The sequence below is a fragment of the Mustela putorius genome, unplaced genomic scaffold (assembly GCF_011764305.1).
Source record: "Mustela putorius furo isolate JIRA1106 unplaced genomic scaffold, ASM1176430v1.1 tig00000450_pilon_pilon_pilon, whole genome shotgun sequence".
Classification (NCBI taxonomy): Eukaryota; Metazoa; Chordata; class Mammalia; order Carnivora; family Mustelidae; genus Mustela; species Mustela putorius.
In genome coordinates, this window is record NW_025421385.1 from 7,471,952 (window position 1) to 7,496,429 (window position 24,478).

Consider the following 24,478-nt stretch of genomic DNA (forward strand, 5'->3'; position numbering starts at 1 on the left):
TTTTCTTCCTTCCTCACCAGTGGGTCAGGGGACGGACACCTAAGGGTTGAAAAGCAAGAATGCCAGATCGGCATTCTTTAAAATCTTTAACTAAGCAGAATTATAAAATCTGTGGGGAAAAAATCAAAACAGGCAGCCACAGCATGGGATCCCTAGTGTACTCGCTGTTGTTTGTAGAATGAGGCCCGGGGCAGAATTTGCAAACCCCTTTGCAGACGAGAGCTCTGACCCAAGACCATGATTCACATTACACTAGGCAAATGCATGTCCGTTCTCTGTAGCACCTTAGAGAGAAGGTTGGCTGTGTGGGTGAGATACGAATATATTAATTTCCTGGACACTGAGTGGACTAGGGAAAGATTAACAGGTCTGCGATACGTGAGCGTTCTCTGATTGCTCCCCCAGTGATACAGAGGAGGGATTGTTTGTGGTGCAGGTATGAGGTAACACAAATTTGCCGGGAGTGATGTTACAACGAACACAACATCTGGCCTTTTGCTTGCTCGGGGCGTTTCGGGAGAGCAGCAGGACGCACGTCCCCCGGAGGAGGGCATGGTTGGAAATTAGCCTGAGCAAGGAAAGGTCTGGATCAAAGGCTGGGCACTTTCTAAAGTCAGCTCCCTCCCACCATTTGACTCTTGTGCTGAGCTGGCCGCAGCCTGGGTCAGGACACTCGTAGCAGCCCAGGGAAAAGCGTCAGGGCTTCTCCTGTCTCCAGTAATAATGCCAACTGTGGATGACATTCTAGAGCACATCGGGGAATTTAACTTCTTCCAGAAACAGACATTTTTCCTCTTAGCTCTACTCTCTGCAGCGTTCACCCCCATCTACGTGGGCATCGTCTTCCTGGCTTTCACCCCGGATCACCGCTGCCTGAGCCCCGGGGTGGCCGAGCTGAGCCGGCGATGTGGCTGGAGCCTGGCGGAGGAGCTGAACTACACGGTGCCCGGCCCGGGGGCTGCTGGTGAGACCTTCCCCGACCAGTGCCACGGCTATGAAGTGGACTGGAACCGGAGCGGCCTCAGCTGCGTGGACCCGCTGGCCGGCCTGGCCGCCAATAGGAGTCACCTGCCGCTGGGGCCCTGTCGGCACGGCTGGGTGTACGACACGCCCGGCTCGTCCATCGTGACCGAGGTAAGCGAGAGCAAGCTTTGCATTAGGAAAAAGCTTTTCTTAAGGAAGAGGCCGGTAGGGCCTGGTTCTTACAATGTCTGGACACGCTCTTTGGACTCAGAGGATCTTATAAAATCCTAGTTTCCAACAAAAACATGCAGCCTCTTATTTGCCTGGCCTATAGGTGAGGTAGTTAAATTTCATCAAATTCTGACAATAATGATTCCAGAGCATGCAAGTTTCAGGGGTAAGAAACAAGCAAAAGCAAGCAGAATTCCTGGAAATAATTCCAGGGAAAGGAAAATTGTCAAGCCTCCTCTTTTGTTTCTGGAAGCCCTCCATTCTGGCAGCTGTACAAAAGATGGACAGGTGAGCACTCATGGAACTCACCTGAACGTTGCCTCACTGAGACAGGAGATGTTCTTCCCTTGATGGCTGTTTTGCTCTCTTTGATTTGCTCAAAACGTTTGCATAAAACCATCAAGGGCTGGAGCTTTTGCTAAGGCACTAATTCCTTTATTAAAAACTCCAGCTGATATTAGCATCTCATTATGAAGCCTCATTTTAATAAATATAGAGAAAACAGCCAAAAAAGTGGAGGCCTGCTTTTATTGGAGACAAAGCAAAAATGGGAGGGTACAATTATTCTAAAAATCCAGAGAAAGCCAGCTGCCTGGCTTAATTTAAAAGGAGCGCTTGGATAATGAGAAGACGTTCTGTTTGAACAGACTTTTAGGCAGAGCGGCCTCTCTTCAGGGGTCCAACAGTTACATGAAACCATAGGCCTGGGTCAGAGATACAACACCGTATAATTTAAAGAGGCTATCCAGCAGGGCTTAATCTCATCCCTTCGTGCAGAGATGAGGAAGCTGAGGCCCAGAACAGAGAAAAATTCTGCCCAAGGCCACAGAGTGCGAGCTAGCAGTTCGCTCTAGAAATCGGATCCCCCCACTTCCGGCCCAGCACCTGTTCTTCCTTCAACATTGCCTCTTGTTCCAAATGAGAGCAAATGTAAGAGCCTGAGAAGACGCTTCTGCTTCCCCTGCCATTAAAGAGACAGTGAAGGGAAGCTGAACAAGCCCAGCTTCCTCGGGGCAGTCTCTATATCCTCTGTACACACCCATTTGCTTCTGGGTATTCAGGTTAGGAAGGGAAGGTGTGGGGCACCTGGGTGGCTCAGTCGGCTAAGCCTCTGCCTTCTGCTCAGGTCCTTCTGCTCAGGTCAGAAGCCCAGGGTCGTGGGAGGGAGCTTGCTTGGGGCTCCCTGCTCAGTGGGGATCCTGCTTGTCCCTCTACCCCTTCCCCGCCTCTCTCTCTCAAATAAATAAATAAAATCTTTTTTAAAAAGAAAGGGAAAGTGGAGTATTCACCTGGTTCCAGCTGATTTAGCCAACAGAATTTGGCTTGACGACACACGTCCAGAGGGAATGCTGGATAAATGACGGGACAAATCTTCAGATTCGTCTGAGGAAAATTCATATAAGCAAGAGACGAGTTCTTGGCTTTCTGCCATGCCATGCAGCAGGAATATTCAGTGAGTTCTCGGGGCTGAGTTGTATCTAACAGGACTTTGTTTTCTCTGCTGACCCGGGAAACCTCTCACCCCTCTGCAGTTTAACCTAGTGTGTGCCAATTCCTGGATGCTGGACCTGCTTCAGTCGGCTGTGAATGTAGGATTTTTTATCGGTTCTGTGGGTATCGGCTACCTCGCAGACAGGTAGGTGCCCCGCGAACGTGGTGGAATTTTGAGTCGTCCTCTGGTCTGGAAAGCACTGGGGTTCACCTGCCCCTGCTTGAATAGTATCCTTTCCCCAAACACGAAGACCGCAGTTTCCTGGCCTCGTGTCAGTCATCTTGACAATTTGCAGTTTCTTCTCCTGCTTCCACCAGCACAACCGATGCGAATATTTTCTAATTTCCTGGGGCCATAGAGGACCATTTCTATCTTAGGCAGCAGTTTCTCCTTGTGGGTTATTCAGAGTCCTAGGGTCAGAAGGGAAAGTCATCGATGACTCGATCCTTTTTGTGACTCCCAGTTCATTGGCCTCATCATCATCACCCCCATCTGTGAGCCTGTGGGGTCCCTGAGCTCTCTCTCCACTGCCTGCTGCTTCTATACCCAGAGCCAGTATAGCCTCTCCCTGTGGGTGTCCCTGCCTGGCCCTTGGCATTGCAGGAGTCCTGAACTGGGGCCCAGGCTCCAGATGTAATTAGAGGTGTGGAACCCAGACACAATCTGGTAAAAGGGAAACTGGGTTCATCTACAGTGACAGATGTAAATATCCACACCCAAAACGTCAGTGTCCCTGAAGAAAGATGAGAAAAGACCTCCCTGTGTAGAACATACAGCAAATGGTCCTCTTAGATGTTCTGTGTCTTCAGGGAGCTAGTTTTCAGTGAGTCATGTGAATCCATTTGTGCCTTTATGTCTTACTTTTTCATCACTTTGGAATCCCAGATTAACTGTGCTGAAAGTTCCTTATAACAGGTATCTTTACCAGGTTGATGGCCAATTAGATATTTTGAGGAAAAGGGAAAAGAACAGAAAAATTTGCTTTGTAGTTGATACTTTAGCACTCATAATACTATTTATTGGGTGTGGTCCATGTGCCAGGCACCATGCTCAACTGTTTGGACAGTATCATTTTCTTTAATAACCAGTCACCCAGGAGCTCGTGATATAGAACTATAGAATAAATATATATAGTCTAATATGTTTAATAAATTTATATTTGTTACAAGATAAATTTTCATTTATTACAAATATAAATATACATTTAATTCTGAAATAAAGGCAAATACACTTTATGCTTGTTGCTCTCCCCAACTATATCTGTGGTGCAAATAAACCCAAACCTATGAGCATTATATTAAATGTAAATCGAATATTTTCTTTGCGCTGTATTTTTAGGCTGGAGGAAAACTTGCAAATGAGTTAAAGGTTAATAACAATAGCTTAATCTATCCTCTCCCAGGAGCATCTGCAGTTTCACAACCTGCTCACCTCACCACCCACCTACCACCTCTGTGGCAGCAGGAGGCCGTTGAGGCCACTGGGCCTCAGGGCAGCTCCATCCTTCATGTCCTACATGACACTTCTTTACTTCTTTAGCTGTCTACTTAGCCTTCCTTCAAGGGTTCTTCCTGGGACTTTGTGTGGGAGGCTTGTGAGGTAAAGGGGAAGGTCATTGGTTTTTATTTTTATTGCCCTACAAGTGAGGTCTGTGGTTTGGAGATGACTCTGTAAGTTAGGAGAGCTGCCGGCAAGGGGCAGTCCAGAGTCTGCCTTGCTCCGCAGTGTCTGGCCCGTTGGCTCCTCACCCCCTCTCCTCTCCCACATTCCCTGCAAGGCGGAGATACTAACACTTAGCTGCCAGGATGGAAGTGAGCAAATAGGTGACTGAGCCTCATGGCTGGTTAAATAAATGAGTTAATTATTCTCATCCCACTCAAGGAGTAGGAGACCGGTTATAATTCCCCACTGACAGTGCATTCTTGCTTTATAAACCTCAGTCAATTATCCACCCTCTTGGATGACCTCATTACTTTGTTCCTATTGTTGAAATATCCTATGCAAAGCTGGTGACTCATTATCCTTCCCCAAAAACAATATCCAAAACTCCGTTTCTTTTTCTTAAATTGTCTGAAGTTTGGGTGGTTGTTGCCTCTTCTTTTCTCTTCTACTCGGGTATGCATGTGAGAGTGGGCAACAAGACAACAGCCAGAGGGAGAAAAAGAAAGATCAAGTTATCTTTTGCATACTTAATGCCTATTTCTGGACAATATTCAGATTTTTTTATTAACATATAATGTATTGTTAGCCCCAGGGGTACAGGTCTGTGAATCGCCAGGTTTACACACTTCACAGCACTCACCATAGCACATACCCTCCCAATGTCCATAACCCCACCTCCCTCCAATATTCAGATTTTATACAAGGGTGCAAGAATCTCATGGAAGCTCATTTTATGCTACAGATTAAACTAATATTAAACAAAACAGATTGTCTTTTATGATGTTTTCAAAACATATGAACAGTGATTAAGGTACCTTTAAGAGAAAAACCAGAAGGATATTATGAAAAGGTTGTAAATAAGGATCCTGAGGTTTACACCATGTCAACTTTCTGAAAGTCAGTTTGTAAATAGACTGAAGGAAGAAAGAATGGGAATGTGGTAGAGAATCGGAAAATAAGCCTTTTATAATATATCTCATTGATATCATCATTCAAACTTCCTAAGGAATTTTTTGTAGTATCACCTAACACAAAAAAGTAATCTCTCACAATTCCAGATTTGTTACTCCACTGATCAGTAATTATATGTTCTGTATTTAGTGGCATACCTGTAAAAGTTTAATGCCTGGCCTCCTGAAGGATAAAGCCCTGATGTATAGCACTTGCTGATTTCCATGGTGTATATAATCCCACCATGGTAATTTCTAGCTACCAAATTGAGGTCACTGAACACAGGCTTGGCTAGAAATATGCACCATTTTATAGTATTTCCACTGTACAAATACAACAGACAGAGGTAAATAATCTCATGAGCATAGATAATGTTCAAACATGGTAAAATAATTAGGAAGCAATGTTTTTGAATATTTATTACACATGTTTTTAACATAATTTACTTAAGTGCATGATAGAATTTTTAACAATGATTCTGTTTAACAATTAGCTGTCAAGTTTTCTGAAAGCCTAGTAATCAGCTATCAAGAGCCAGCACCTTCTGTCTATATTTCATGATGGAACTAGATCAGAGCATAATCAGAGTCCCAGAGGGTCATCATCAAACTTACCCAACTATCTGAAATCTTCCAAAATAAGCTCTCCACCACTGACTATGTGCCAGGCACTGTATTAGGCATCCTGATGTGTTCTATGTCATTTAGGATCCTAACAGCCTTTTATTTTTTATTTATTTACTTACCTTTAATTTAGTTTTATTTTTTTCAGTGTTCTAAGATTCATTGTTTTTGCACCACTAATAGCCTTTTAAAAATGATATTCTTATCCCTAATTTGCAAATGAGGAAATTCAGTGAAATGAAAGTGGTTCCTCCCAATTTTAGTGTGCATATAAACCACTCAGATCTTGTTAGAAATCAGATTCTAATCCAGTGGGTCTAGAATGAGTCCAAGCCTGTGTTTAGCCTTTCCCTGGTGATGCTGATAAGTCCTGGGCCACACTGAGTAGCAAGTAGCTAATAGACTTATGAAGCCAGCAGTACTGGAATCCACCCCTCTCCCCTGTTTTATCTCTTTGTTTTTCATTTAATCACTTATGTGGTTCTGCTGTGGGGAGAAAAAGTCTTAAAATGCAATCCCAGATCTCCAAATCTTCTTCCAGCCATTCCATATTTTTGTAATAACATTATGTCCTTATTTGGAACATGTCCCCCACTGAAGTTATTTTTCATCATAGATTTGATTTTCTGAAGGTTTCCATGCTCTAAGTTTGTGATGGTAAATATACTCTCTTATCAGCCACAGGATTTTATTCACCTACAGGAGCATGACTAGTATCATATGCCCAAGTCAACTTTGGAAGCTAGAGAGCTAGCACCTGAGCAAATGTTTATAAACTCCTAAAGGGAAAAGGAAGGGGTCTGGTGGGAGAAGATGAGAAGAAAGGCTAAAATACTTTGTTGAAATGTGACTTGGGAAGTCTAAATTGAAGGCCAAGGAGGCAGGGGTGCCTAGGTGACTCAACCAGTTAAGCTCTAACTCTTGGTTTCAACTCAGGTCATGATCTCGGGGTCGTGAGATTGAGACCCACGTTGGGCTCTATGCTCAGGGCAGAGTCTGCTTGTGTCTCTCCCTCTGCTCCTCTCTCTGCTTGCTCGCTCTCTCTCTCTCTGTCTCTTAAAAAAAAAAAAAATGAAAAAAGGCCAACGAAGCAGATGTTTATAGTAAGGAACCATAAACTGAAAATTAAGAAATGAATTGCCAAAACAGGGTCTTAAAAATTTATCAATTTACATTAATTACTCATGAGACTACGTGATCTCTAAATTTCAGATTTAAAACATTCACATCCCAAATAATTGTTAATGATGTTGTGGATTATATTCACGTAGTCAGTTAATATTGAAATGGTCACTAGAACAAAGCTCCCTCCAAGCAGAGCAACTAGTAAAAAATGTTCATCCACCATCAAATGCGCAAAGCAAATGACATAAAACGTGACTCTTCAGTTTGAAGTAGATAAGCAAGGATTAAATAAAACACTGGTTTCTATGAAGAATCTTTGAACTATCCATTAATGGCCAATTAGACGAATTGGAACAAAACAAGGTGGACATGATGACGATATGAACAAGTTGTCCCAAGTCAAGTTTCAGAGACCCTACTTTACAGATAGAAGGCAGGAAATGGGGGACACCAAGTGTATAGTTCTTTACATGTAGTATCTCACTTAATCCTCTTGTCAGCTAAGTCAGATAGGTCTTTACCAGATGAGGAAATGAAATGTTGAGTAATCGGCCGTCGTCATAGTAAGTAGTAAAGCCAAGATTCAACCAGATTTCTAAGTTTTCCCCTTCTCTGTGTCCTGGTACACTCTCCAGGTCCCTCAGCTGATGAAACCCAAGTCCCTCTGACTGAAGGTGTGGTGGAAGCTACCTGCTGGGGTACTTCATGACAAAGACCCCCAACTCCCACCTCACAGCTGACATCAGAGACCTCTTCCATGGAGATGGGCAAATACCACAAAGTCCAAAAGCAGTGTTGAAAATGGATGGGGGATTACATTAACCATGGAATTTTCTTTTTCCTCAAGTAAAAACTTCTCTTGGGTGGGCAGTTGGTTGAGACTGTTAGTGCAATGGCCCAGCTGCTATGATGACGGAAGACCCAGACGGACCCTTAGGGCATTCAGCACTGTGTGGCCTGGAATAATCACCCCCTGCCTGAATACCCTCCACAGTGTGGGACTGAGAAGTTTCGCTAGCCGTGGGCTGAATGGGGCTCGTTGTGAATAGAATTTTCACAGAATGCCCTGGGAAAAGTATTGAAGCGAACTGACCTGAAGTCAGTGATTCTCTTGGTGGGCACCAGTCCGAGCCTCCTGAGTTTGCATAATTCAGAGCTAACCACCCCTTAAGATTTCCATAGCTTCCATGCCATTTTCTACAATCCTCATGAATCTAATCTAATTCTGTGTTCTCTCTCTTTCTCTCCCTTGCAGGTTTGGCCGCAAGCTCTGCCTCTTGGTCACGATCCTCATAAATGCTGCATCTGGAGTTCTCATGGCCGTTTCCCCAAACTATACATGGGTGTTAATTTTCCGTTTGATCCAAGGGCTGGTCAGCAAGGCAGGCTGGTTAATAGGCTACATCCAGAGTAAGACTTGCGTGTGGCTGTGGCTGTGGGAACAAAGCCACATTGCTGCCAAAACGCTCAGGAGACAGGAGGGGGCCAAAATAGACCCCGCCTCAAAAAAATGTTGAGAGATTTTTTTTTTTTTTCTGTATCAGAGGATCTCTAAAATCTATTCAGTCAACTCATTTTCCATTCTTCCTCTAAAGAAAGCAATGAAGGCAGAAATGAGGGTAAACATCATACCACCCAGAGTCTAATATAACTTCTTAGGAAAAGGTTTTCTGTACCCTGGGGTGTTACACAGAGAGGAAATCTAGCCTACTATGCCTGAACATAAAGAAAATTCGCAGTGAGAGTTATGATTTACAAGGGACTTTATTGCTTTGCATAAATGGATTCTAGGAAGTCACTCTTACCTCAAACTATATGTACCATAAGGGAGAATATGAGCTCTGTGGGGAATCGAAGTTCCCCAGCCACTTGTCTGTCCAGGAAACACTTACTGTAGCCAGAGTTATACGGGAGCTCCATGGAGTATAGGAGAACAATTGAATCCTAACAGCATAGCATCTTTAAAGCCATATTAAGAAAAATTAGCATCCTAATTAGATCTTGGGAATGAACTCTATCTTTCCCTTGGTAACATTCAAATAGCATATGAAAGGAAATGGATGCTTTGAAATTGAAATCATCACCATCATAAAGGCTTCATTATCCATGAGATCTAGAATAGTGTGCTTAAAATTGTACCTGGTAAAGGTTATCCAGGGAACTCTGTGAAATGCAGAAGAAGGATGCTGGAGGCTGTTCGGTAGGCATCTAATCTATGTGAGGGCAGCAAAGAAATTAATGTACAGTTATTCAATCAGTAATTTGGTTTTTAGAACACATGATGTGTGGAAATATGTATAAGTTAATTGTATAAATTTCAGCCTTCTGCCCATTAATTTCCCCTCCAGTCCTTCTAAATGTCCTTGAGGTACAACTTGCTGTTTGACCTTCTGCCCCACGACCCTCAGACCTTGTCCGTGAATCCAACCACTTCAAGATATTTCTATTTATTGAGCTCTTACAGACTTTTGTTTAACTCTGTTTTAAATACTTTTTGATCATTTGCAGTATTATATAGAAATATTTTTCAGGTGCATTTCTATATGATTTATAAATAGTTGAAGTCTTTAACTTGATTACTGAATGTTTAAACCCAAAGGTCTGTGGCTCATGGAATACCTGGAATTTAAATTCTAATATGTTTGTGATATAGAAATGACTATCCCGTAAATCCATGTACTGCGGGCTTCACACATCTGTCAAGGTGCAGTCATGGAATGGGAGAAAGCTGATTATTTTACCACCTGCAGTGGGGTGCTGATAACTGGTTTTTGGAAAATAAAACCCCTGATTTTTGGTGTTGTCTGATTTCTAAATTGTAAATACCCCCACCATAACCCACTTTAAGACAAAAATGGGCTTAATAACAAAATTGTAAAATTCCTGGAAATTTAAAAATCAGTTCTTGCAAGCCAGTACCAGCTAACCAATCAGTATGGAAACCCACCAGGTTTCCAAGCCATTTACACACATGATCACGATTGCCCAGAGAATATTTAACTCATATAAGAAAATGAGTTATATTGAGATGTTCACCTACATTAAAACCACCTACAGTCTCAAGTCAATGTTGGATCCCTTTATTCAGGTCTTAAACTACCATTGCCTTCTTACTCTAGATCAAAATTTTGCAAATAAAAACAACTGGATTACTTTTTTTAAAAAGGCAAAGACAATTCAAAAAAAAATAAAAACAACTTTGGATTGCTTCAGAAAAATTTTTTGCATGTATCCAAAATCAGTTGCATTTGCCCTTGAAATTATTCTCTAAATCCAACATTTTGCTCACATCAGCAATCCTCTCACCCTACCCAATGTGGAATTACAAGATCTTATATTAATTGACGTGACAGCAGTAATAGAACCCAAAGAACGTTTAAATTTTTGGAAAGTTGTTTTAAAAAATTCTAGAATTTGGTCTCTTTTTTGAGGTTGTCATGCTAGTCTCCCCAAGGTTGGACAGCCAACTCATTGCCATACCGACTTGCATTGACCATCTGGGCTCTCTCTGCAGTTACAGAATTTGTCGGGCTGAGCTATCGGAGAACAGTGGGCATTGTTTACCAAGCGGCCTTCACTGTTGGGCTCCTGGTGCTGGCTGGCGTGGCTTACGTGCTTCCGCACTGGAGGTGGCTGCAGCTCACGGTTACTCTGCCCAACGTCTGCTTTGTGCTCTATTACTGGTAAGCGCACTTGGAACAAAAAAAGGAAATAACTTGAACTATTTCATTTACTGAGAAGGCTGCCTCCTTAATGCACACCATCCTTCCAAATTCCAAGGTGCTGTTCACTCTTTCCTTTCAATGAAAAGCCCAAGTCCATGTTTCAGGGATAAAAAAAAAAAAAAAATCAAAAACAAACAAACAAAAAAAAACAATAACAAAACCACAAACGCCAATGGATCTCCCTCTCTGGAAATTGAATGTCCTTTTACTTTGAGCTTAAGAGTTTTAGATTTGAATCTTTTCACATTATTTATGTGGTGTGTATTTTATTTTTTTAAAGATTTACTTATTCACTTTTGAGAGAGAGAGAGTACACATGGGGTAGGGAAGGGACAGAATGGGAGGGAGAGAGACAATCTCAAACAGACTTCTCGCTGGGCTCAGAGCCCAATGCAGGGCTGGATTTCATGACCCTGAGGTCACGACCTGAGCTGAAATCAAGAGTCGGACACTTAACCGACTGAGCCACCAAGGTGCCCCAACTTTTGTGGTGTTTCAGTTAACTTCTAGTGACTGTGATGCCCTTGACAGAGATTGGCAGTATTAGTATTCTTATTCTGTCCCAGGGGAGACGTTAGTGTAAGAGAAGATGGAGTGTGGCACTGTGTCACCTCTTCTCTACATCCCTGCCCAAGGCAGACATCGCCAATCAATCCCAGTCCCAATCCCACATCAGGCCAATATGGCACCCCAGACAGACCATGCCAATCAGAGTCACCAAGGCATGTGAAATACATTTGTCACCCCTGCTGAGGGACATTGGAAGCAATGGAAACAGCAAAAACTATCAGAAATCCCTAATGCGAGGTTACCTGAAATAAAGCAAGATGGATACTGGGTTATCAAGCTAATCCCTCTCCCTTTCAACAAACTACTTTCTGGATGTATCCACCTGTTCTTCCATAGTCGTCTTGTCAAGAATTAAGTACTTCAACCCTTCCCAGGAAGCCTGTCTCCTCCAAAAGCTGGTCAAACTCTGAGACCAACACTTACCCCCCTCCCATATCCATTCTTCCTCATTTATGGCTCCGAAGCCACCCTGCAATGGACTCTTTCTGGTCTCTTAGACATTTGCTCTTCCATCCTCCAATCCATGTTTCATACTGCATTTCCAAAATCCAGATCCACCATGTTCCTCTCCTGCCCTCAAAGTCTTTCAACAGTTTTGTTTCCCTGATGCTTTAGCACAACAGAAAAGACACACCCATTATCTAAGTTCTGACCACCTCTGGAGCCTTCCTTCTTACCACTTTTACTCAACAGAATCAAATTTAATTTACTTACAAGTCGGCAACCTCCATGATGCAACCACATTATTAAAAGATCACCGGCGATGTAGAGTAGAAAACAGGTGTTTGCAGGGAAGAGTGGGGATAAAGAGATTAGGTAAGGGACTATTGCCATAATCCTTGCAAAAGAGGACAGGACCTGAATTAATGCGAGTGAAGGACACTGTCAATACATTTCATCAGGTAGCAATGACAGAGCTTGGTGGAGACTGAATGTGAGGATTTAGAGAGAGGAGGTGCCTTGAGGGTGGAGCAGAGGCTTGTGTGTCTGTATGTGCTGGGGGCACCATTCAGAGATGAGGAACACAGGAGGAGGAGTGGGTTTGGAAGGTGGGATGATGGGGCAAACTTGGGATATGCCGGATTGGAGATATGGAAAGGATATGAACGTGCGTGTAGCCAGGCACGGTTGAACTTAAAGATCAGGAATTCAAGTAAAATTCCCGACTTTGCTGTAGATACAGGATGGAGGCAATCACTCAGAGAAAGTGAGCAGAGTCAGGAAAGGAAGGGAATGGGGTAGATCATGAAAAAAACGCCAAATCCTGAAAGCCTCGCTGAGGAGCCAGGACAGAAGAAGGCAGGGGTGTGGGGGGTTACCATGATGAGAAGGGGGGAGATACGGGGGCAGAGGGGATGTGGCAGTCACCAGAGGAGGGACTCCTCGAAGGCTGGCCTTAATCAGGCTGCCCAGGTGGGGCTCCTGTCCCTTGCCCAGTGACATTACACACACATCTCTGTAACCCTCATGTCTTACTGCTTTTTGGGAATCCACTGTTCACTTGATATTGAGAGACTTGTCTGTCTGTCCCAGTAGGCTGTCAGCTGTCAGAGGGAAGGTAACATTAGGGGCCCTCTGGCTCAGTTTCCTGTCCAGGGCCAGAGCCCCATAGCCATGCCCCCAGCAGATGATTATTCACTCTCTACTTGGGCACTATTATGGCTAACTCCTACTTCATCTTCAAGCAAGCCACTTTACTGTAGAACCCAAAGCTCATGTTCCAGAGACTTCTTTTTGAGACAGAAGTTACATTCCCAGAAACTGTACCCAGAGCTACAAATTCTTCACTTAGAGCTTCAAAAAAAGTCATTTCTATTCTCCCAGGAAGTTCTTGAACAATCTGGATATGCCTCTAAGAGTCCGCCCAGACTTTCCCCCTGTGGATTGGCCATTTATGGTTCCTGTCTTCTCTGATCTGGTTCCCAAGTCTTTCACCTCCTTGGCCCTTCAGCTCATGCAACAAAGGGCTGAACTGACTCTGCTTCCTGAGGTGTGGGTGACTGGGCTGAACCTGTGCACCAAATGTGATCTAGGAAATTTACGCTATGGTGTTTCAACAGAAAGGATGTACTCTGTGAGCTGTGAACTGATTGTGGCTGAGCTCACCACAATTCCATTCCTAATGTCAAGTCTTAATCAGTTGTATTGATTCCTGTCTCCATTGCACTCCCACAAACTTCCATCCTGAGTTCCCTTAAGCCCCATCTCTCAGAGCAGCTGTTCCAAGAGTGCTCTCCAAACACAGATCCAAGCAGCTAGCATCCTGCTCAAGGAGATACAGGGATTCCCTGTCTGGCCAGATCCACCAGCTTGCCTCAAACTCTTACCCCCTTTCTTTGAGAAATCAGCTCTCAGAATAATAGATGTAAAGCAAATGCTTGCTTTCCCCCAGAATGGAACTGCATCCTTCCACCTGCACCCCTGCCCCCCAGCTGTCACCTCTCAGCACTTGCCAAGCTCTAGCCAAGCCAACCTACTTCTCCTCCCTCTAGCACAGGGCTGGGTGGATATTCAGTTGACTTCTGCTTTGCAGAGTCCAACTGGGAACTCTCTGAAGAGGGGACCTGCAAGGTTCCTGTATAAGGCTGAGTAGAAGTCAGCAGGTGAAGACGGAAAAACCCACATACTACAACCCCACCCCGCTGAGTAGGGAGCCTGATGTGGGGCTTAATCCAGGACTCTGGGATCGTGACTTGAGTTAAAAGCAGATGCCCAACTGACTGAGGCACCCAAGCACCCCCTGCAATATTGTGTTATTAACTATAGTCGCCATGCTATACATTATATCCTTAGGACTTATTTATTTTGTAACTGGAAGTTTGTGCCTTTTGACCCCTTCACCCATTTTGTCCCCTAACAACCACTAATTTGTTCCCTGTATCTATGAGCTTTGTTTGCTTTAGGTTCAGTGTATAAGTGAGATCTTACAGTATTTGTCTTTCTCTGACTTACACACTTAGCAAAATACCCTATAGGCCCACCCATGTTGTCACAGATGGTAAGACATCATTGTTTTATATGGCTGAATAATATTCCATTATATATATATATATATATATATATATATGTGTGTGTGTGTGTGTGTGTGTGTGTGTGTGTGTGTGTGTGTGTGTAGTTGTTTCCCTTAGGTTGTTTACCCTTAGGTTGTTTCCATGACTTGGCTCTTATAAATAATGCTGCAAGAAACACAGGGGTGTGTATACCTTTTTGAATTAAGTAGTTCCATGTCCTTCTAATAAATACCCAGAAGTGGAACGGCTGGGTCACATGGTAACTCTATTTTTAATCTTTTGAGGATCCTCCACACTGTTTCCCCCAGTGGCTGCCCCAGTTTGCATTCCCACCAGTGGTGTGTAAGCATTTCCCTTTCTTCACACCTTTGTCAGCTTTTGTTATTTCTCGTCTTTTTTATTCTAGCCGTTCTAAGAGATGTGAAGTAACATCTCCTTGTGGTTTCAATTTGTATTTCCCTGGTGATGAGTGATGCTGCATGTCTTCTCACGCATCTGTTGGCCATCTGAACGTCTTCTCTGGAGAAATGTGTATTAGGATCCTCTGCCCATTTTTTTAAAGATTTTATTTATTTGTTTATTTGTCAGAAAGAGAGAGAGAACATACAAGTAGTCAGAGACGCAGGCAGAGGGGGAGAGAAAAGCAGGCTCTTTGCTGAGCAAGGAGCCCGATGCGGGACTCTATCCTGGGACCCTGGGATCACGACCTGAGCTGAAGGCAGCAGCCTAACCCACTGAGCCACCCAGGTGTCCCTCCTCTGCCCATTTTTAAATCAGATTTTTTTTTTTTTTTTTTTTTTTTTTTTTTTTGCTATTGAGTTGTATGAGTTCTTGGTATATTTTGAATATTCACTCCTTACTATGATTTATAAGTATTTTCTCTCATCCAGTAGGCTGCTTTCTCATTTTGTTGCTCTCCTTTGCTGGGCAGCTCCTGCACAATTTTATCTCCTTTGTAGACCCAACCGAACCTCACTGTGTAAGATCTCTCACAGGGACAGAGGCTCAGGAAGACCCCTACATCCCACACTGAACAGCACTGATAACACTTGTGCTAAACCTTAGGTGCATCCCGGAGTCTCCAAGGTGGCTGATCGCCCAGAACAAAAGTGCTAAAGCCATGAGGGTCATGAAGTACATCGCAAAGAAAAATGGAAAACCTCTGCCTGCCTCCCTTCAGGTGAGCAAGCAGCTGAACTCTCATATCAAGGAACAGTGACAGGAGGGTCTGAGAAAGCCATTCTCAGTGGGGAGTTACAGAAGGGGCTCACCACAGGCAATAGGGTAGTTCTGTTGTACTAGGCTTCATGGTTCCTGGTCAAAAATTCTAAATCAATCAAAAACATAAAACTAAAAGGAAAGTAAAAATCACTTAAAGGCAAATGCGAAGCTTCTATTGTGTGCAGCCCAAGGCTGTGGGGTCACTGGTACCCAGGTACCCCGTGTCTTTCCTCCCCTGGGTATTCATTGATATGCTCAGGGAGGGGGCTCTTTCCAGGAGGGAAGAGTCTTCAGACAGAAATAATTTCTTGGAATTTTAAATATTTTTGATAGAAACTTGCCCCAGAATGTTCTGAGCAGTCTCCTGCCTTCTGAAATAAAACATATCCCGGGGGTGTCCGTCCATTTTCTCCACGTTTCGTGGTTTTGCCTTTGGAAGACCTCATCGTCTTTAGCTGAAGCCTTTTGATCCAACTGGGGCTGGGAAAGTGAAAATCAAGCTGATTAGAAAACCCCATCAAAGTAAGAGTAATCGTCTCTGTGCCAGGAGCTAAGCTAGGTTACCTGTAAGCATTTATGATTTTCATGACTTCAGAGTGAGCATTTGGGGACTCAAAGCCCCCCTTTTTTGAAACTTCCTCTTCAGTTTCTGGGTGGTTGGGCAGATCCTCTTTACCCTGGATGACCAGCATAGCCTTGATTCTTAAGTTGTAGATCCTTTCAGAAATCGGTCAGGGACTAAAGCACGCGTGAATCACTGTCTGGCCAACGTGCAGAGTTCACTCACATGAGCGTCGTGAGTCTGCTGAACGTTCTTGCCTCGCTCCTCAGACTTGCAGAGTCCCCCCCCCCTCCCACCACCACCACACCCATGTTGCTGTAGGAAGGAGTGGTTTTCGCAAAGGTTTGCTTCCCGAACCCTGGAGATTGAATCTCAACTCCACCACCTACTGTTTTCTTACAGCACAGAGCTTCTCAAACTTTAATTAATATCTGTGCACAGGATGCCCCTGGGGACCTTGCAGAAATGCAGAGTGGTTCAGCCTGTCTGGACAGGTGCCCCGGGTCTTTCATTCTAACAAGCTCTAGGTGATACGGAGACGTTTTGAATGCCAAGGTCCCGGAGCAGAGCCTCCTGGTCCAACAAAGAGCATGCCCAGTGCCATCAGCCCTCAGGACCCCTGAGCCGGGCTTCCTTCTGCCCCCTTGTGCTTGACCAGTGCTGCTGGACATATGTGCATGAGTGTCCTAACTCCCCCTAGCCTAGCTTCCCCTTCTCTGGAAGGGGATAAAAAAAAAAAAAAAAAAAAAGATGGAAATGAACTTCCAGGATAGCCAAGGTTAAATGAGCTAGTAGTGTAAAAGGCTCATTAGAAACCCTCAGCAGGTGTCAGGCAGGTACTGTCGTGATTCCCTGTCTTACCCACGGATACCGTCTTTCACCACACAAAGCTGTTCCTGCTCTTTTTATCCTAGAGCCTCAGACCTGATGAAGAAGTTGACAAGAAGCTGAATCCTTCATTTCTTGACTTGGTCAGAACCCCTCAGATAAGGAAACATACTTTGATCTTGATGTACAACTGGTAAGGAAAAATTTTTACTTTAAAATCCCTTTCTTTCTTTCTTTCTTTCTTTCTTTCTTTCTTTCTTTCTTTCTTTCTTTTTTTTGATTTTAAATCCCTATCATCCACATTAGGGGAGGAGCAAAGAAAGCCCTGTCACACAGCCTAGATCCAGTACAAGTATGGATAGTGGACAGCAAGGGATCTCGTTTATAGCCCCTTTTTCTGAGACCACTTTTTGAGATAGGCGTTTGAAATCAGCTTACAGTCTCAAAGCATAGATAAGTATGTTCTCAACCTTGGCATTGCTTTAGAATCTCCTGCGAGATTATAAAATACCAACGCCAGAACCCCCACCCCAGCCCCAGAAAATACTGATTGGATTGGTCAAGAAAAGGGTCTAGGCACCAATATTTTGACATTCTCCAGGTGAGTCTGATATAGAGCCCAACCTGAGAACTACTGGTTCTACACCTATAATGAGTATAGATCTCTCCTTACTGCACAGGGCTAGCAAGAAAAGGTTCTTTTCCCTTTCTTGTCTATTGGAGAAAGAAGTAAACTTACGAAGGAGAAAAAACCACAAGGAATAATCCACGAGCTCTACAGTCCAGTGGTGATGCCGGATCATTTCTGCTATCTGCAGGCTGTTCCTAGAGCTGTGAGCCGTTCACTCAGCACCAAGCCTTCCTCAGTGCAGCTCGCTTTCTTTTTAGTGTGTCCCAGGATTCATGCTGGCCACAAGAAGATTTGGAATCACAGACAGAAGCAAGGCTCCACAGGAAGTCACTTAGCAACCTTATCAATACTGCCTTTAAAATACAGCCAGGAAATTTGGCTTTGTACCCTTCTTTCCTTTTCTGGATAGTTGTGACTCTTGCCCAGCATCCTCTTATTTGTCATTATAGATAAGGAACACTTCCAGTCAACAAAACACAACCAAAAACCACCATCAAAATGCTATGTATTGTGTTAGAGAAGAAATCAGCAAGAAGGGACGTTGTACCCATTTGGGGATTCGGTACCCATTTGGGTCTCTCATCCCTTTGATCCCAGTTCCATTAGAAGACCACCAAGAAAGAAATAATTAACAACCACTAATAACCTGAGACAGTTTTACCAACTAAGTCACTTCAGAAAGACATGTCTTCCTACTTTTCAATTTGGCCAGGGAGTGCTATTCTGATTGCTTCTCCTGGCCCTGTTCTGGGGACCCAGTCAGCCACTGTGGTGGGCCAGATCATGTAAAAGCAGTAGAATGAAGGGAAGAGCAATAAGAAGATGACACAGAAAGGTGATCCATGATCAACTCTTCTTTTTCCAGAAGCCTCTCCTTTTTGATGACTTGCTTCTGGAGCTTGGCTTGACCTGAGCTTCTCCTCTTTGCTCAGGTTCACGAGCTCTGTTCTCTACCAAGGCCTCATCATGCACATGGGCCTTGCGGGGAGCAATATCTACTTGGACTTCTTCTTCTCTGCCTTGGTGGAATTCCCAGCCGCCCTCATCATCATCCTCACCATTGATCGTATAGGTCGTCGGTATCCATGGGCTGCATCAAATATGGTGGCCGGGGCAGCCTGTCTCGCCTCAGTTTTCATCCCTGATGGTAAGTGTCAAGCCACGATGGCGTCTTGTCTTCCAAGACCCCAAGAAGAGGGGGTGTCACAACCTTCTGATAGTAAGATGATGTAATTCATCCTCCAAGTCAATTTGGAAAGAATGAACACAGTATCTGGGACCTTCCTGAGCAAACTCATATGGTCACCCTATCTTTAAGAACAATTATACCTAACATTTGCTTGCTGTGATATAATCACGATTGTTCTCTAATGTGCTATAACAAGAGACTAAGAGGACATATGCCGTAGGCCATTGATCTGGCTCAGAGCAGAGAGCATAGGCTTTGGGGTAGAGCAGGCCCAGGCTTAAAGTCTTATACCCGCATTTTCCAGATACTATTTAGGTAACCCCCCTTGAACTCCCTGCACCATCCTGCAGAACAAATAAGAAAGTTTAAGGAAATGTAACCAATGCACAATTATTCAGTTCCTTTCTTCCCTTTTCAAATGCCTTCTCAATTAGGAGAAGCAAAAACCTATACAACAGAATCCTATTGGCAACATGGAGCTTTCTTTGAGCACTGTAGTTATGAGCATTTATTTAAAATATGCCCATATTTTGCTGTTTTGGGGGGGATGGCCTGTATAAATTAGAGTTGGTGCTTTGTAAACTGGTATAATCCAGTTGTCATTAATGACTGAGGTCTAAAGGGAGTGTTAGAATCTTGTCCAAGGTTCCAACTATCAGAGATGGGAAATTTTGCTCAAAAGTCTTGATTTTAGAGAAGAATATTGCATTCTCATCCCATTCTGGAATGTGGACTCTCCCATCCGGAGCACTGTTTGCAGACCAGGGATTGTGTACGATGTGTGTGATTGGTGCATTTTTGCCCTTCAGATCTCCATTGGCTAAGAGTTACAGTTGCGTGTTTGGGTAGAATGGGGATTACAATGGCCTTCGAAATGGTCTGCCTGGTCAATGCAGAGCTTTACCCCACGTTCATCAGGTGAGCACATTTTCTTCAACATGAAGAAGATGGGTGGGGTGTTGGCTTATGGGCTAGAACTACAAGTGCCAGCAGATGGCACCTTCCTTTTGAAAACACAGGGCAAGAAAACCTGAAAACCAAAACAAACCGCAGGGCGAGAGAGGGTAAGAACATTTAAAGGCAGTAGCCAGACCACATCTCACAGTCACAGGGTAGGGTCAAATACAGTTACTGTGTAGTGAGAAAAGAAGATACTGATTTCAAGAGAGGTATTACCAAATGGCCATAGGCAATAGTGATCAGAAACAGCACAAACAAGGGTCCCTGGGTGGCACAGTAGGTTAAGTGTCTGCCTTTGCCTCAGGTCATGATCCCAGGGTCCTGGGATCGAGCCCCACATCAGGTTCCCTGATCAGCAGGGAGATTGCTTCTCCCTCTCCCTTGGGCCCTCACTCTCTCCAGCTCATTCTGTCTCTCCAACTCACTCTTTCTCAAATAAATATTTTTTTTAAAAAAAAAAGGAAGAAAAGAAAAGAAATAAAACAGTATGAACAGGACCCTAGAACAGTACAGGGAAGACAGATGACCAAAATAAAAAGTGAAAAATGCTCCCCCCATTAAAAATCTTCAAAAAAGGCTAATATAAAAGTAGTACAACAGAATATGAGTGGAATTATGAATCATGCACCATTTATGTGTGTTGAAAACAAGGTGAACACCATTTTTTCAGTGCACGGCACTTTAGCGATTTGAGGAGGATTTATTTGGGGGAGGGGCGGGAATAAGTACTCTATGGTAGAAGCTGGAAACTAAATCAGCTGCCTGTATTTCAGGAATCTGGGTGTCCTTGTCTGTTCCTCCATGTGTGACATCGGTGGCATCATCACACCGTTCCTGGTCTACCGGCTCACTGATGTCTGGCATGAGCTCCCGCTGGTGGTTTTTGGTGAGAAATCCTCAGACATATCTTTAAATGAAAACCTCTTTTTCTAGGGACCTCCACTGTTCCATCTCAAAATAGGTATCAGTGCCAGTATTATAACTGGCATTCAGTTATAATAATTAGGACTTCTCTCAGTGTTAGTAATAGCATAGGTGATACTCTTGGTGCCTACTAAGACTCAAGTATGGGAACCACTAGGACTCCCAGCCTCAGTGATACAAAGTTCAAGAAGGAGAGAGGTGGAAAGCTGTTTGCCTGAAGAACACCCTTAACTCTTTCCTCACCGATTTCTACCCCTGCTTGAGTCTCTTTGTCACAGAGCTCACTTTTTCTGCCTCCTTTATGGCCAAACATGGAAAATACAAAACTTTTCACTTCATTACTTCAACAAAAAGTGGTTAAAACCCAGGGGGTTTTGAAAGACCACAATTAAGGAAATGCATCGGCATCACTGCAAACCTGTGTTGGTGTTGGGTGCCCCTTCCCCAAATCCCTTGGGCAATTAGATTTAAGGAGGATTGGCACAGCCCTTTCCTCCAGCCCTGAAGGAATGTACCAGGGCGGAGCCCTCCCTCTCCCCTCACTGCCCAACCTGCAGCATGGACGGTGACAGGGACAAACCTAACTCTCAGCAATTAACATGCAGAGGCCAATGTTGAACATGACGTCTATAGACTGCGGAAGGTGTCTGGGAATCATGCACACTCCCATTGGTTCATGTCCATTCTTTTCCCCATAGCTGTGGACAATGGGACAGACCTTCCCCGCGGGCCACACAGAGGGGTGCAAGGGGTGTCCGGAATCATGCACACAGCATTCGCCTCCTTGAGCTAGCCAGAAGGCCTCAACACACCCAGCTCAGCCTTCTTTCAGTGGGTCTAAACAGACATGAACAGTTTTCCTCAACCCTCACTTAATTTGTGGGGAGGGAAGACAAGATGCTCTGCACACTGGGGGCACTTCCAGCTGGCTTTTCTCCTAATGCCACGCATTGGTCACACACAAGTACCTCTGCTCATTCCTCTTCTCAAGGGATGTGTGAGGGAGAAATTTTCCACTGCTGTAGATGTGAAAGCAATCTGAAAAACAATCTGAGGGTTTTGAAGGGGCGGGGGGTGGGAGGTTTGGGGAACCAGGTGGTGGGTATTGGAGAGGGCACAGATTGCATGGAGCACTGGGTGTGGTGCAAAAACAATGAATACCATGACACTGAAAAGAAATTAAAAAATAAAATAAAATTTAAATTTAAAAAAGTTAAAATAAAAAAAAATTTTAAATACCCTGGTTAATGAGGCTTATCTTTGCAAATATAAAAAGCTAAAGAGATGATCCTTCAATGAATCTATTATATATTCTCTTCCTAATTCACTCACTGCAGAGAATCAAAGCCAGCAAATACGTGTAAAATTTGCACAAGTTACAACCAAGTAAATCTTTACATGTTTGGAGAAACTCTGAAGGTGGCTACTTCATTCATAACTCTGTGACAAGTTCTGCCATGTAACAAGCAGGCGTGTATTTCAGTCTCAGTACAAGCGTGTGAGGTGGGAGTATCAACCCACTTTATGGTCACGAGCCTGGTGCCAAATTTCCCAGGGCTCTGAGACCAGTGAGTGGGGGCTCAGAACTCCGACACCCAGAGCGCCGCCAGAGTCCGCAACTTCTCTCCGTGGCCCCGATTCCTGTCATTCTGTAAAGATGTAAAAACAGAGGCCAGTGTGCATTTTTTTGGAACTCCAAAACCAGTGAAAGCTCCACATCTACTTCCTGCATTCTGTTACCACAAAACATAAAACATAATTTTAAAATCCCAAAATGTTAATGGGAATTTAAAGACACATAAACACTCGAAGGTTTACTATGACTCCCCAGCATGTGTTAAAACATTACAGCTGCTGACAAAGGAAAAAGGAACAAAAGGAATTGCTTGAACACCCGAATAAGAACTAAAAGTATAGGCCTGGCTATGATTTTTAAAAGCCATGATATAGTGATATGTGATTCACGACTTCTGGGTTCCCGTCGTGCTCCAAGTTTCTGACTAATTTTCATTACTAAGTGCTTTATACTGGCAGCGTTATGTTCTTCCTTTCCTTAGAGTTGATTTTTTTTTCTGAGTTATTTTCTAACTCCAATGCATCTTAATATTATGGCAATGTTCTCTAGCCTAGAATAACCCTGACTCGAAATGTTGAGTATTCCATCTCCCTATAAGGAATTATAATCCAACAGAGTTTAGAATCAGCAAAATATTTATAGGATAGTCAGAGATAAAAGAGAAATATGTAAGTATAGAAAATTACACACGCAAAATCTTTTTAAGAAGTAGTAATTTTTAAAAGAAGTTCCTATTATAAAGCCTGCATGTTTTAGTTCTTAATGTGATTCGCGTCTGTTTGGCTTCCAGGGGTGGTTGGCTTGGTTGCTGGGGGACTGGTGTTGCTGCTCCCGGAGACCAAAGGGAAGGCTTTGCCTGAGACTATTGACGAAGCTGAAAACATGCAGAGGTAGGGAGCTCAAATTCCTCCATACACATCTGGGCCAACTCTGTAGCCAGTTGGAAAAAAATCTGAGGTCGAATTTATACCTCATACCATCCATTGAGATCAAGTCACATGAGATCAAAGACTGGAAAAGAGACAAAGAAACAGTAAAATAATGAACATATCATAGAAAAATATTCATGCTTTCATAGTGAGGAAGGTCTCTCTGTAAGTACAGAAAAAAAAAATCCAGGACTCATTTTTAAAAAGATCTATAAGTTTGCTTTTATAAAAACAAAGAATTCTGCATTGAAAAACTAACAGAAGCTAAAATACTACTACTAATAATAATAATAATAACAAATGTGGAGAATATATTTACTCCTCTATAAGGGACTAATTTTCTTAATATAGAAAGAGCTCTAACAAATCCATATGAGAACCACACAAAAGAAAAAATGAGTTAAGGGTTTGAACATATAATTCAGTGAAAGGAAAATAAAAGCAGCTCTTAAAGATATGAAAATATGCTCGCTTCCTACATAACAAGAGAAATACGAATGAACACCACTCCTCACAACTTAGATTATTGAAGACCAAACCACTTGGTAACATTGTTTTGGGGAAGAATGTGAGGAAGCAGTGTCCTACATTGCCTGCGGAAATACACAGCTGAAATCTCTATGATGGCAAATTGACAAAAGTATAAAAAATGTGTATTTATTATTTTAAGATTTTTATTTATTTATTTGAGAGAGAGAGAGAGAGAAAGAGCACAAGCAGAGAGAGCTGCAGAGGAAGAGGGAGAAGCAGACCCCCTACTGAGCAGGGAGCCTGACGCAAAGCTTGATCCCAGGACCCCAGGATCACGACCTGAGCCAAAGGCAGACACTTAACCGACTGAGCCACCCAGGTGCCCCTGTGTGTTCCTTTTTACCGAGCAATTCCACACTTCCAGGAATTTACATGTACAAAATGACATATATACAAGATTACTATTAAAGACAATTTTTTTATGTAACGAAAGATTGGAAACAACCTAAATGCACATTGATTAGGAGTCCAGTTATAAAAATTATGGTATGTCATTTAGTAAAATACTATACAACCATTAAAAGAAGAAGGCAGCTTTATACACACTGATAAGGAAAGTCCCCTAAGATACATTACTAAAAGGGGAACACCTGGGTGGCTCAGTCCATTAAGCATCCGACTCAATTTTGGTTCAGATCTTGATCTTGGGGTCCTGGGTTCAAGCCCCACATCGGCCTCCATGCGGCATATGGCAACTACTTGATAAATATATATATTTACCTGTATCTTTACCTGTGTCTTTGGAAGAATATGCAAGAGCCAGAATGTTGGCAG

General features: G+C 43.4%; 1 protein-coding gene across 1 annotated transcript in view; it reads left to right on the top strand.

Moving 5' to 3' along the window:
- Positions 1 to 454: 454 nt before the first annotated feature.
- Positions 455 to 24,478, top strand: part of SLC22A2 (solute carrier family 22 member 2) — a 29,374-nt gene continuing 5,350 nt past the window's right edge. The window contains exons 1-10 of the mRNA XM_004770842.3: positions 455 to 1,134; positions 2,727 to 2,830; positions 8,303 to 8,457; positions 10,562 to 10,730; positions 15,419 to 15,533; positions 17,051 to 17,157; positions 18,528 to 18,742; positions 19,594 to 19,702; positions 20,518 to 20,630; positions 23,035 to 23,134. Coding sequence (XP_004770899.1) covers positions 724 to 1,134; positions 2,727 to 2,830; positions 8,303 to 8,457; positions 10,562 to 10,730; positions 15,419 to 15,533; positions 17,051 to 17,157; positions 18,528 to 18,742; positions 19,594 to 19,702; positions 20,518 to 20,630; positions 23,035 to 23,134 — 1,598 coding nt within the window. The 5' untranslated portion in view covers positions 455 to 723. The remainder of the gene's footprint in view (positions 1,135 to 2,726; positions 2,831 to 8,302; positions 8,458 to 10,561; positions 10,731 to 15,418; positions 15,534 to 17,050; positions 17,158 to 18,527; positions 18,743 to 19,593; positions 19,703 to 20,517; positions 20,631 to 23,034; positions 23,135 to 24,478) is intronic.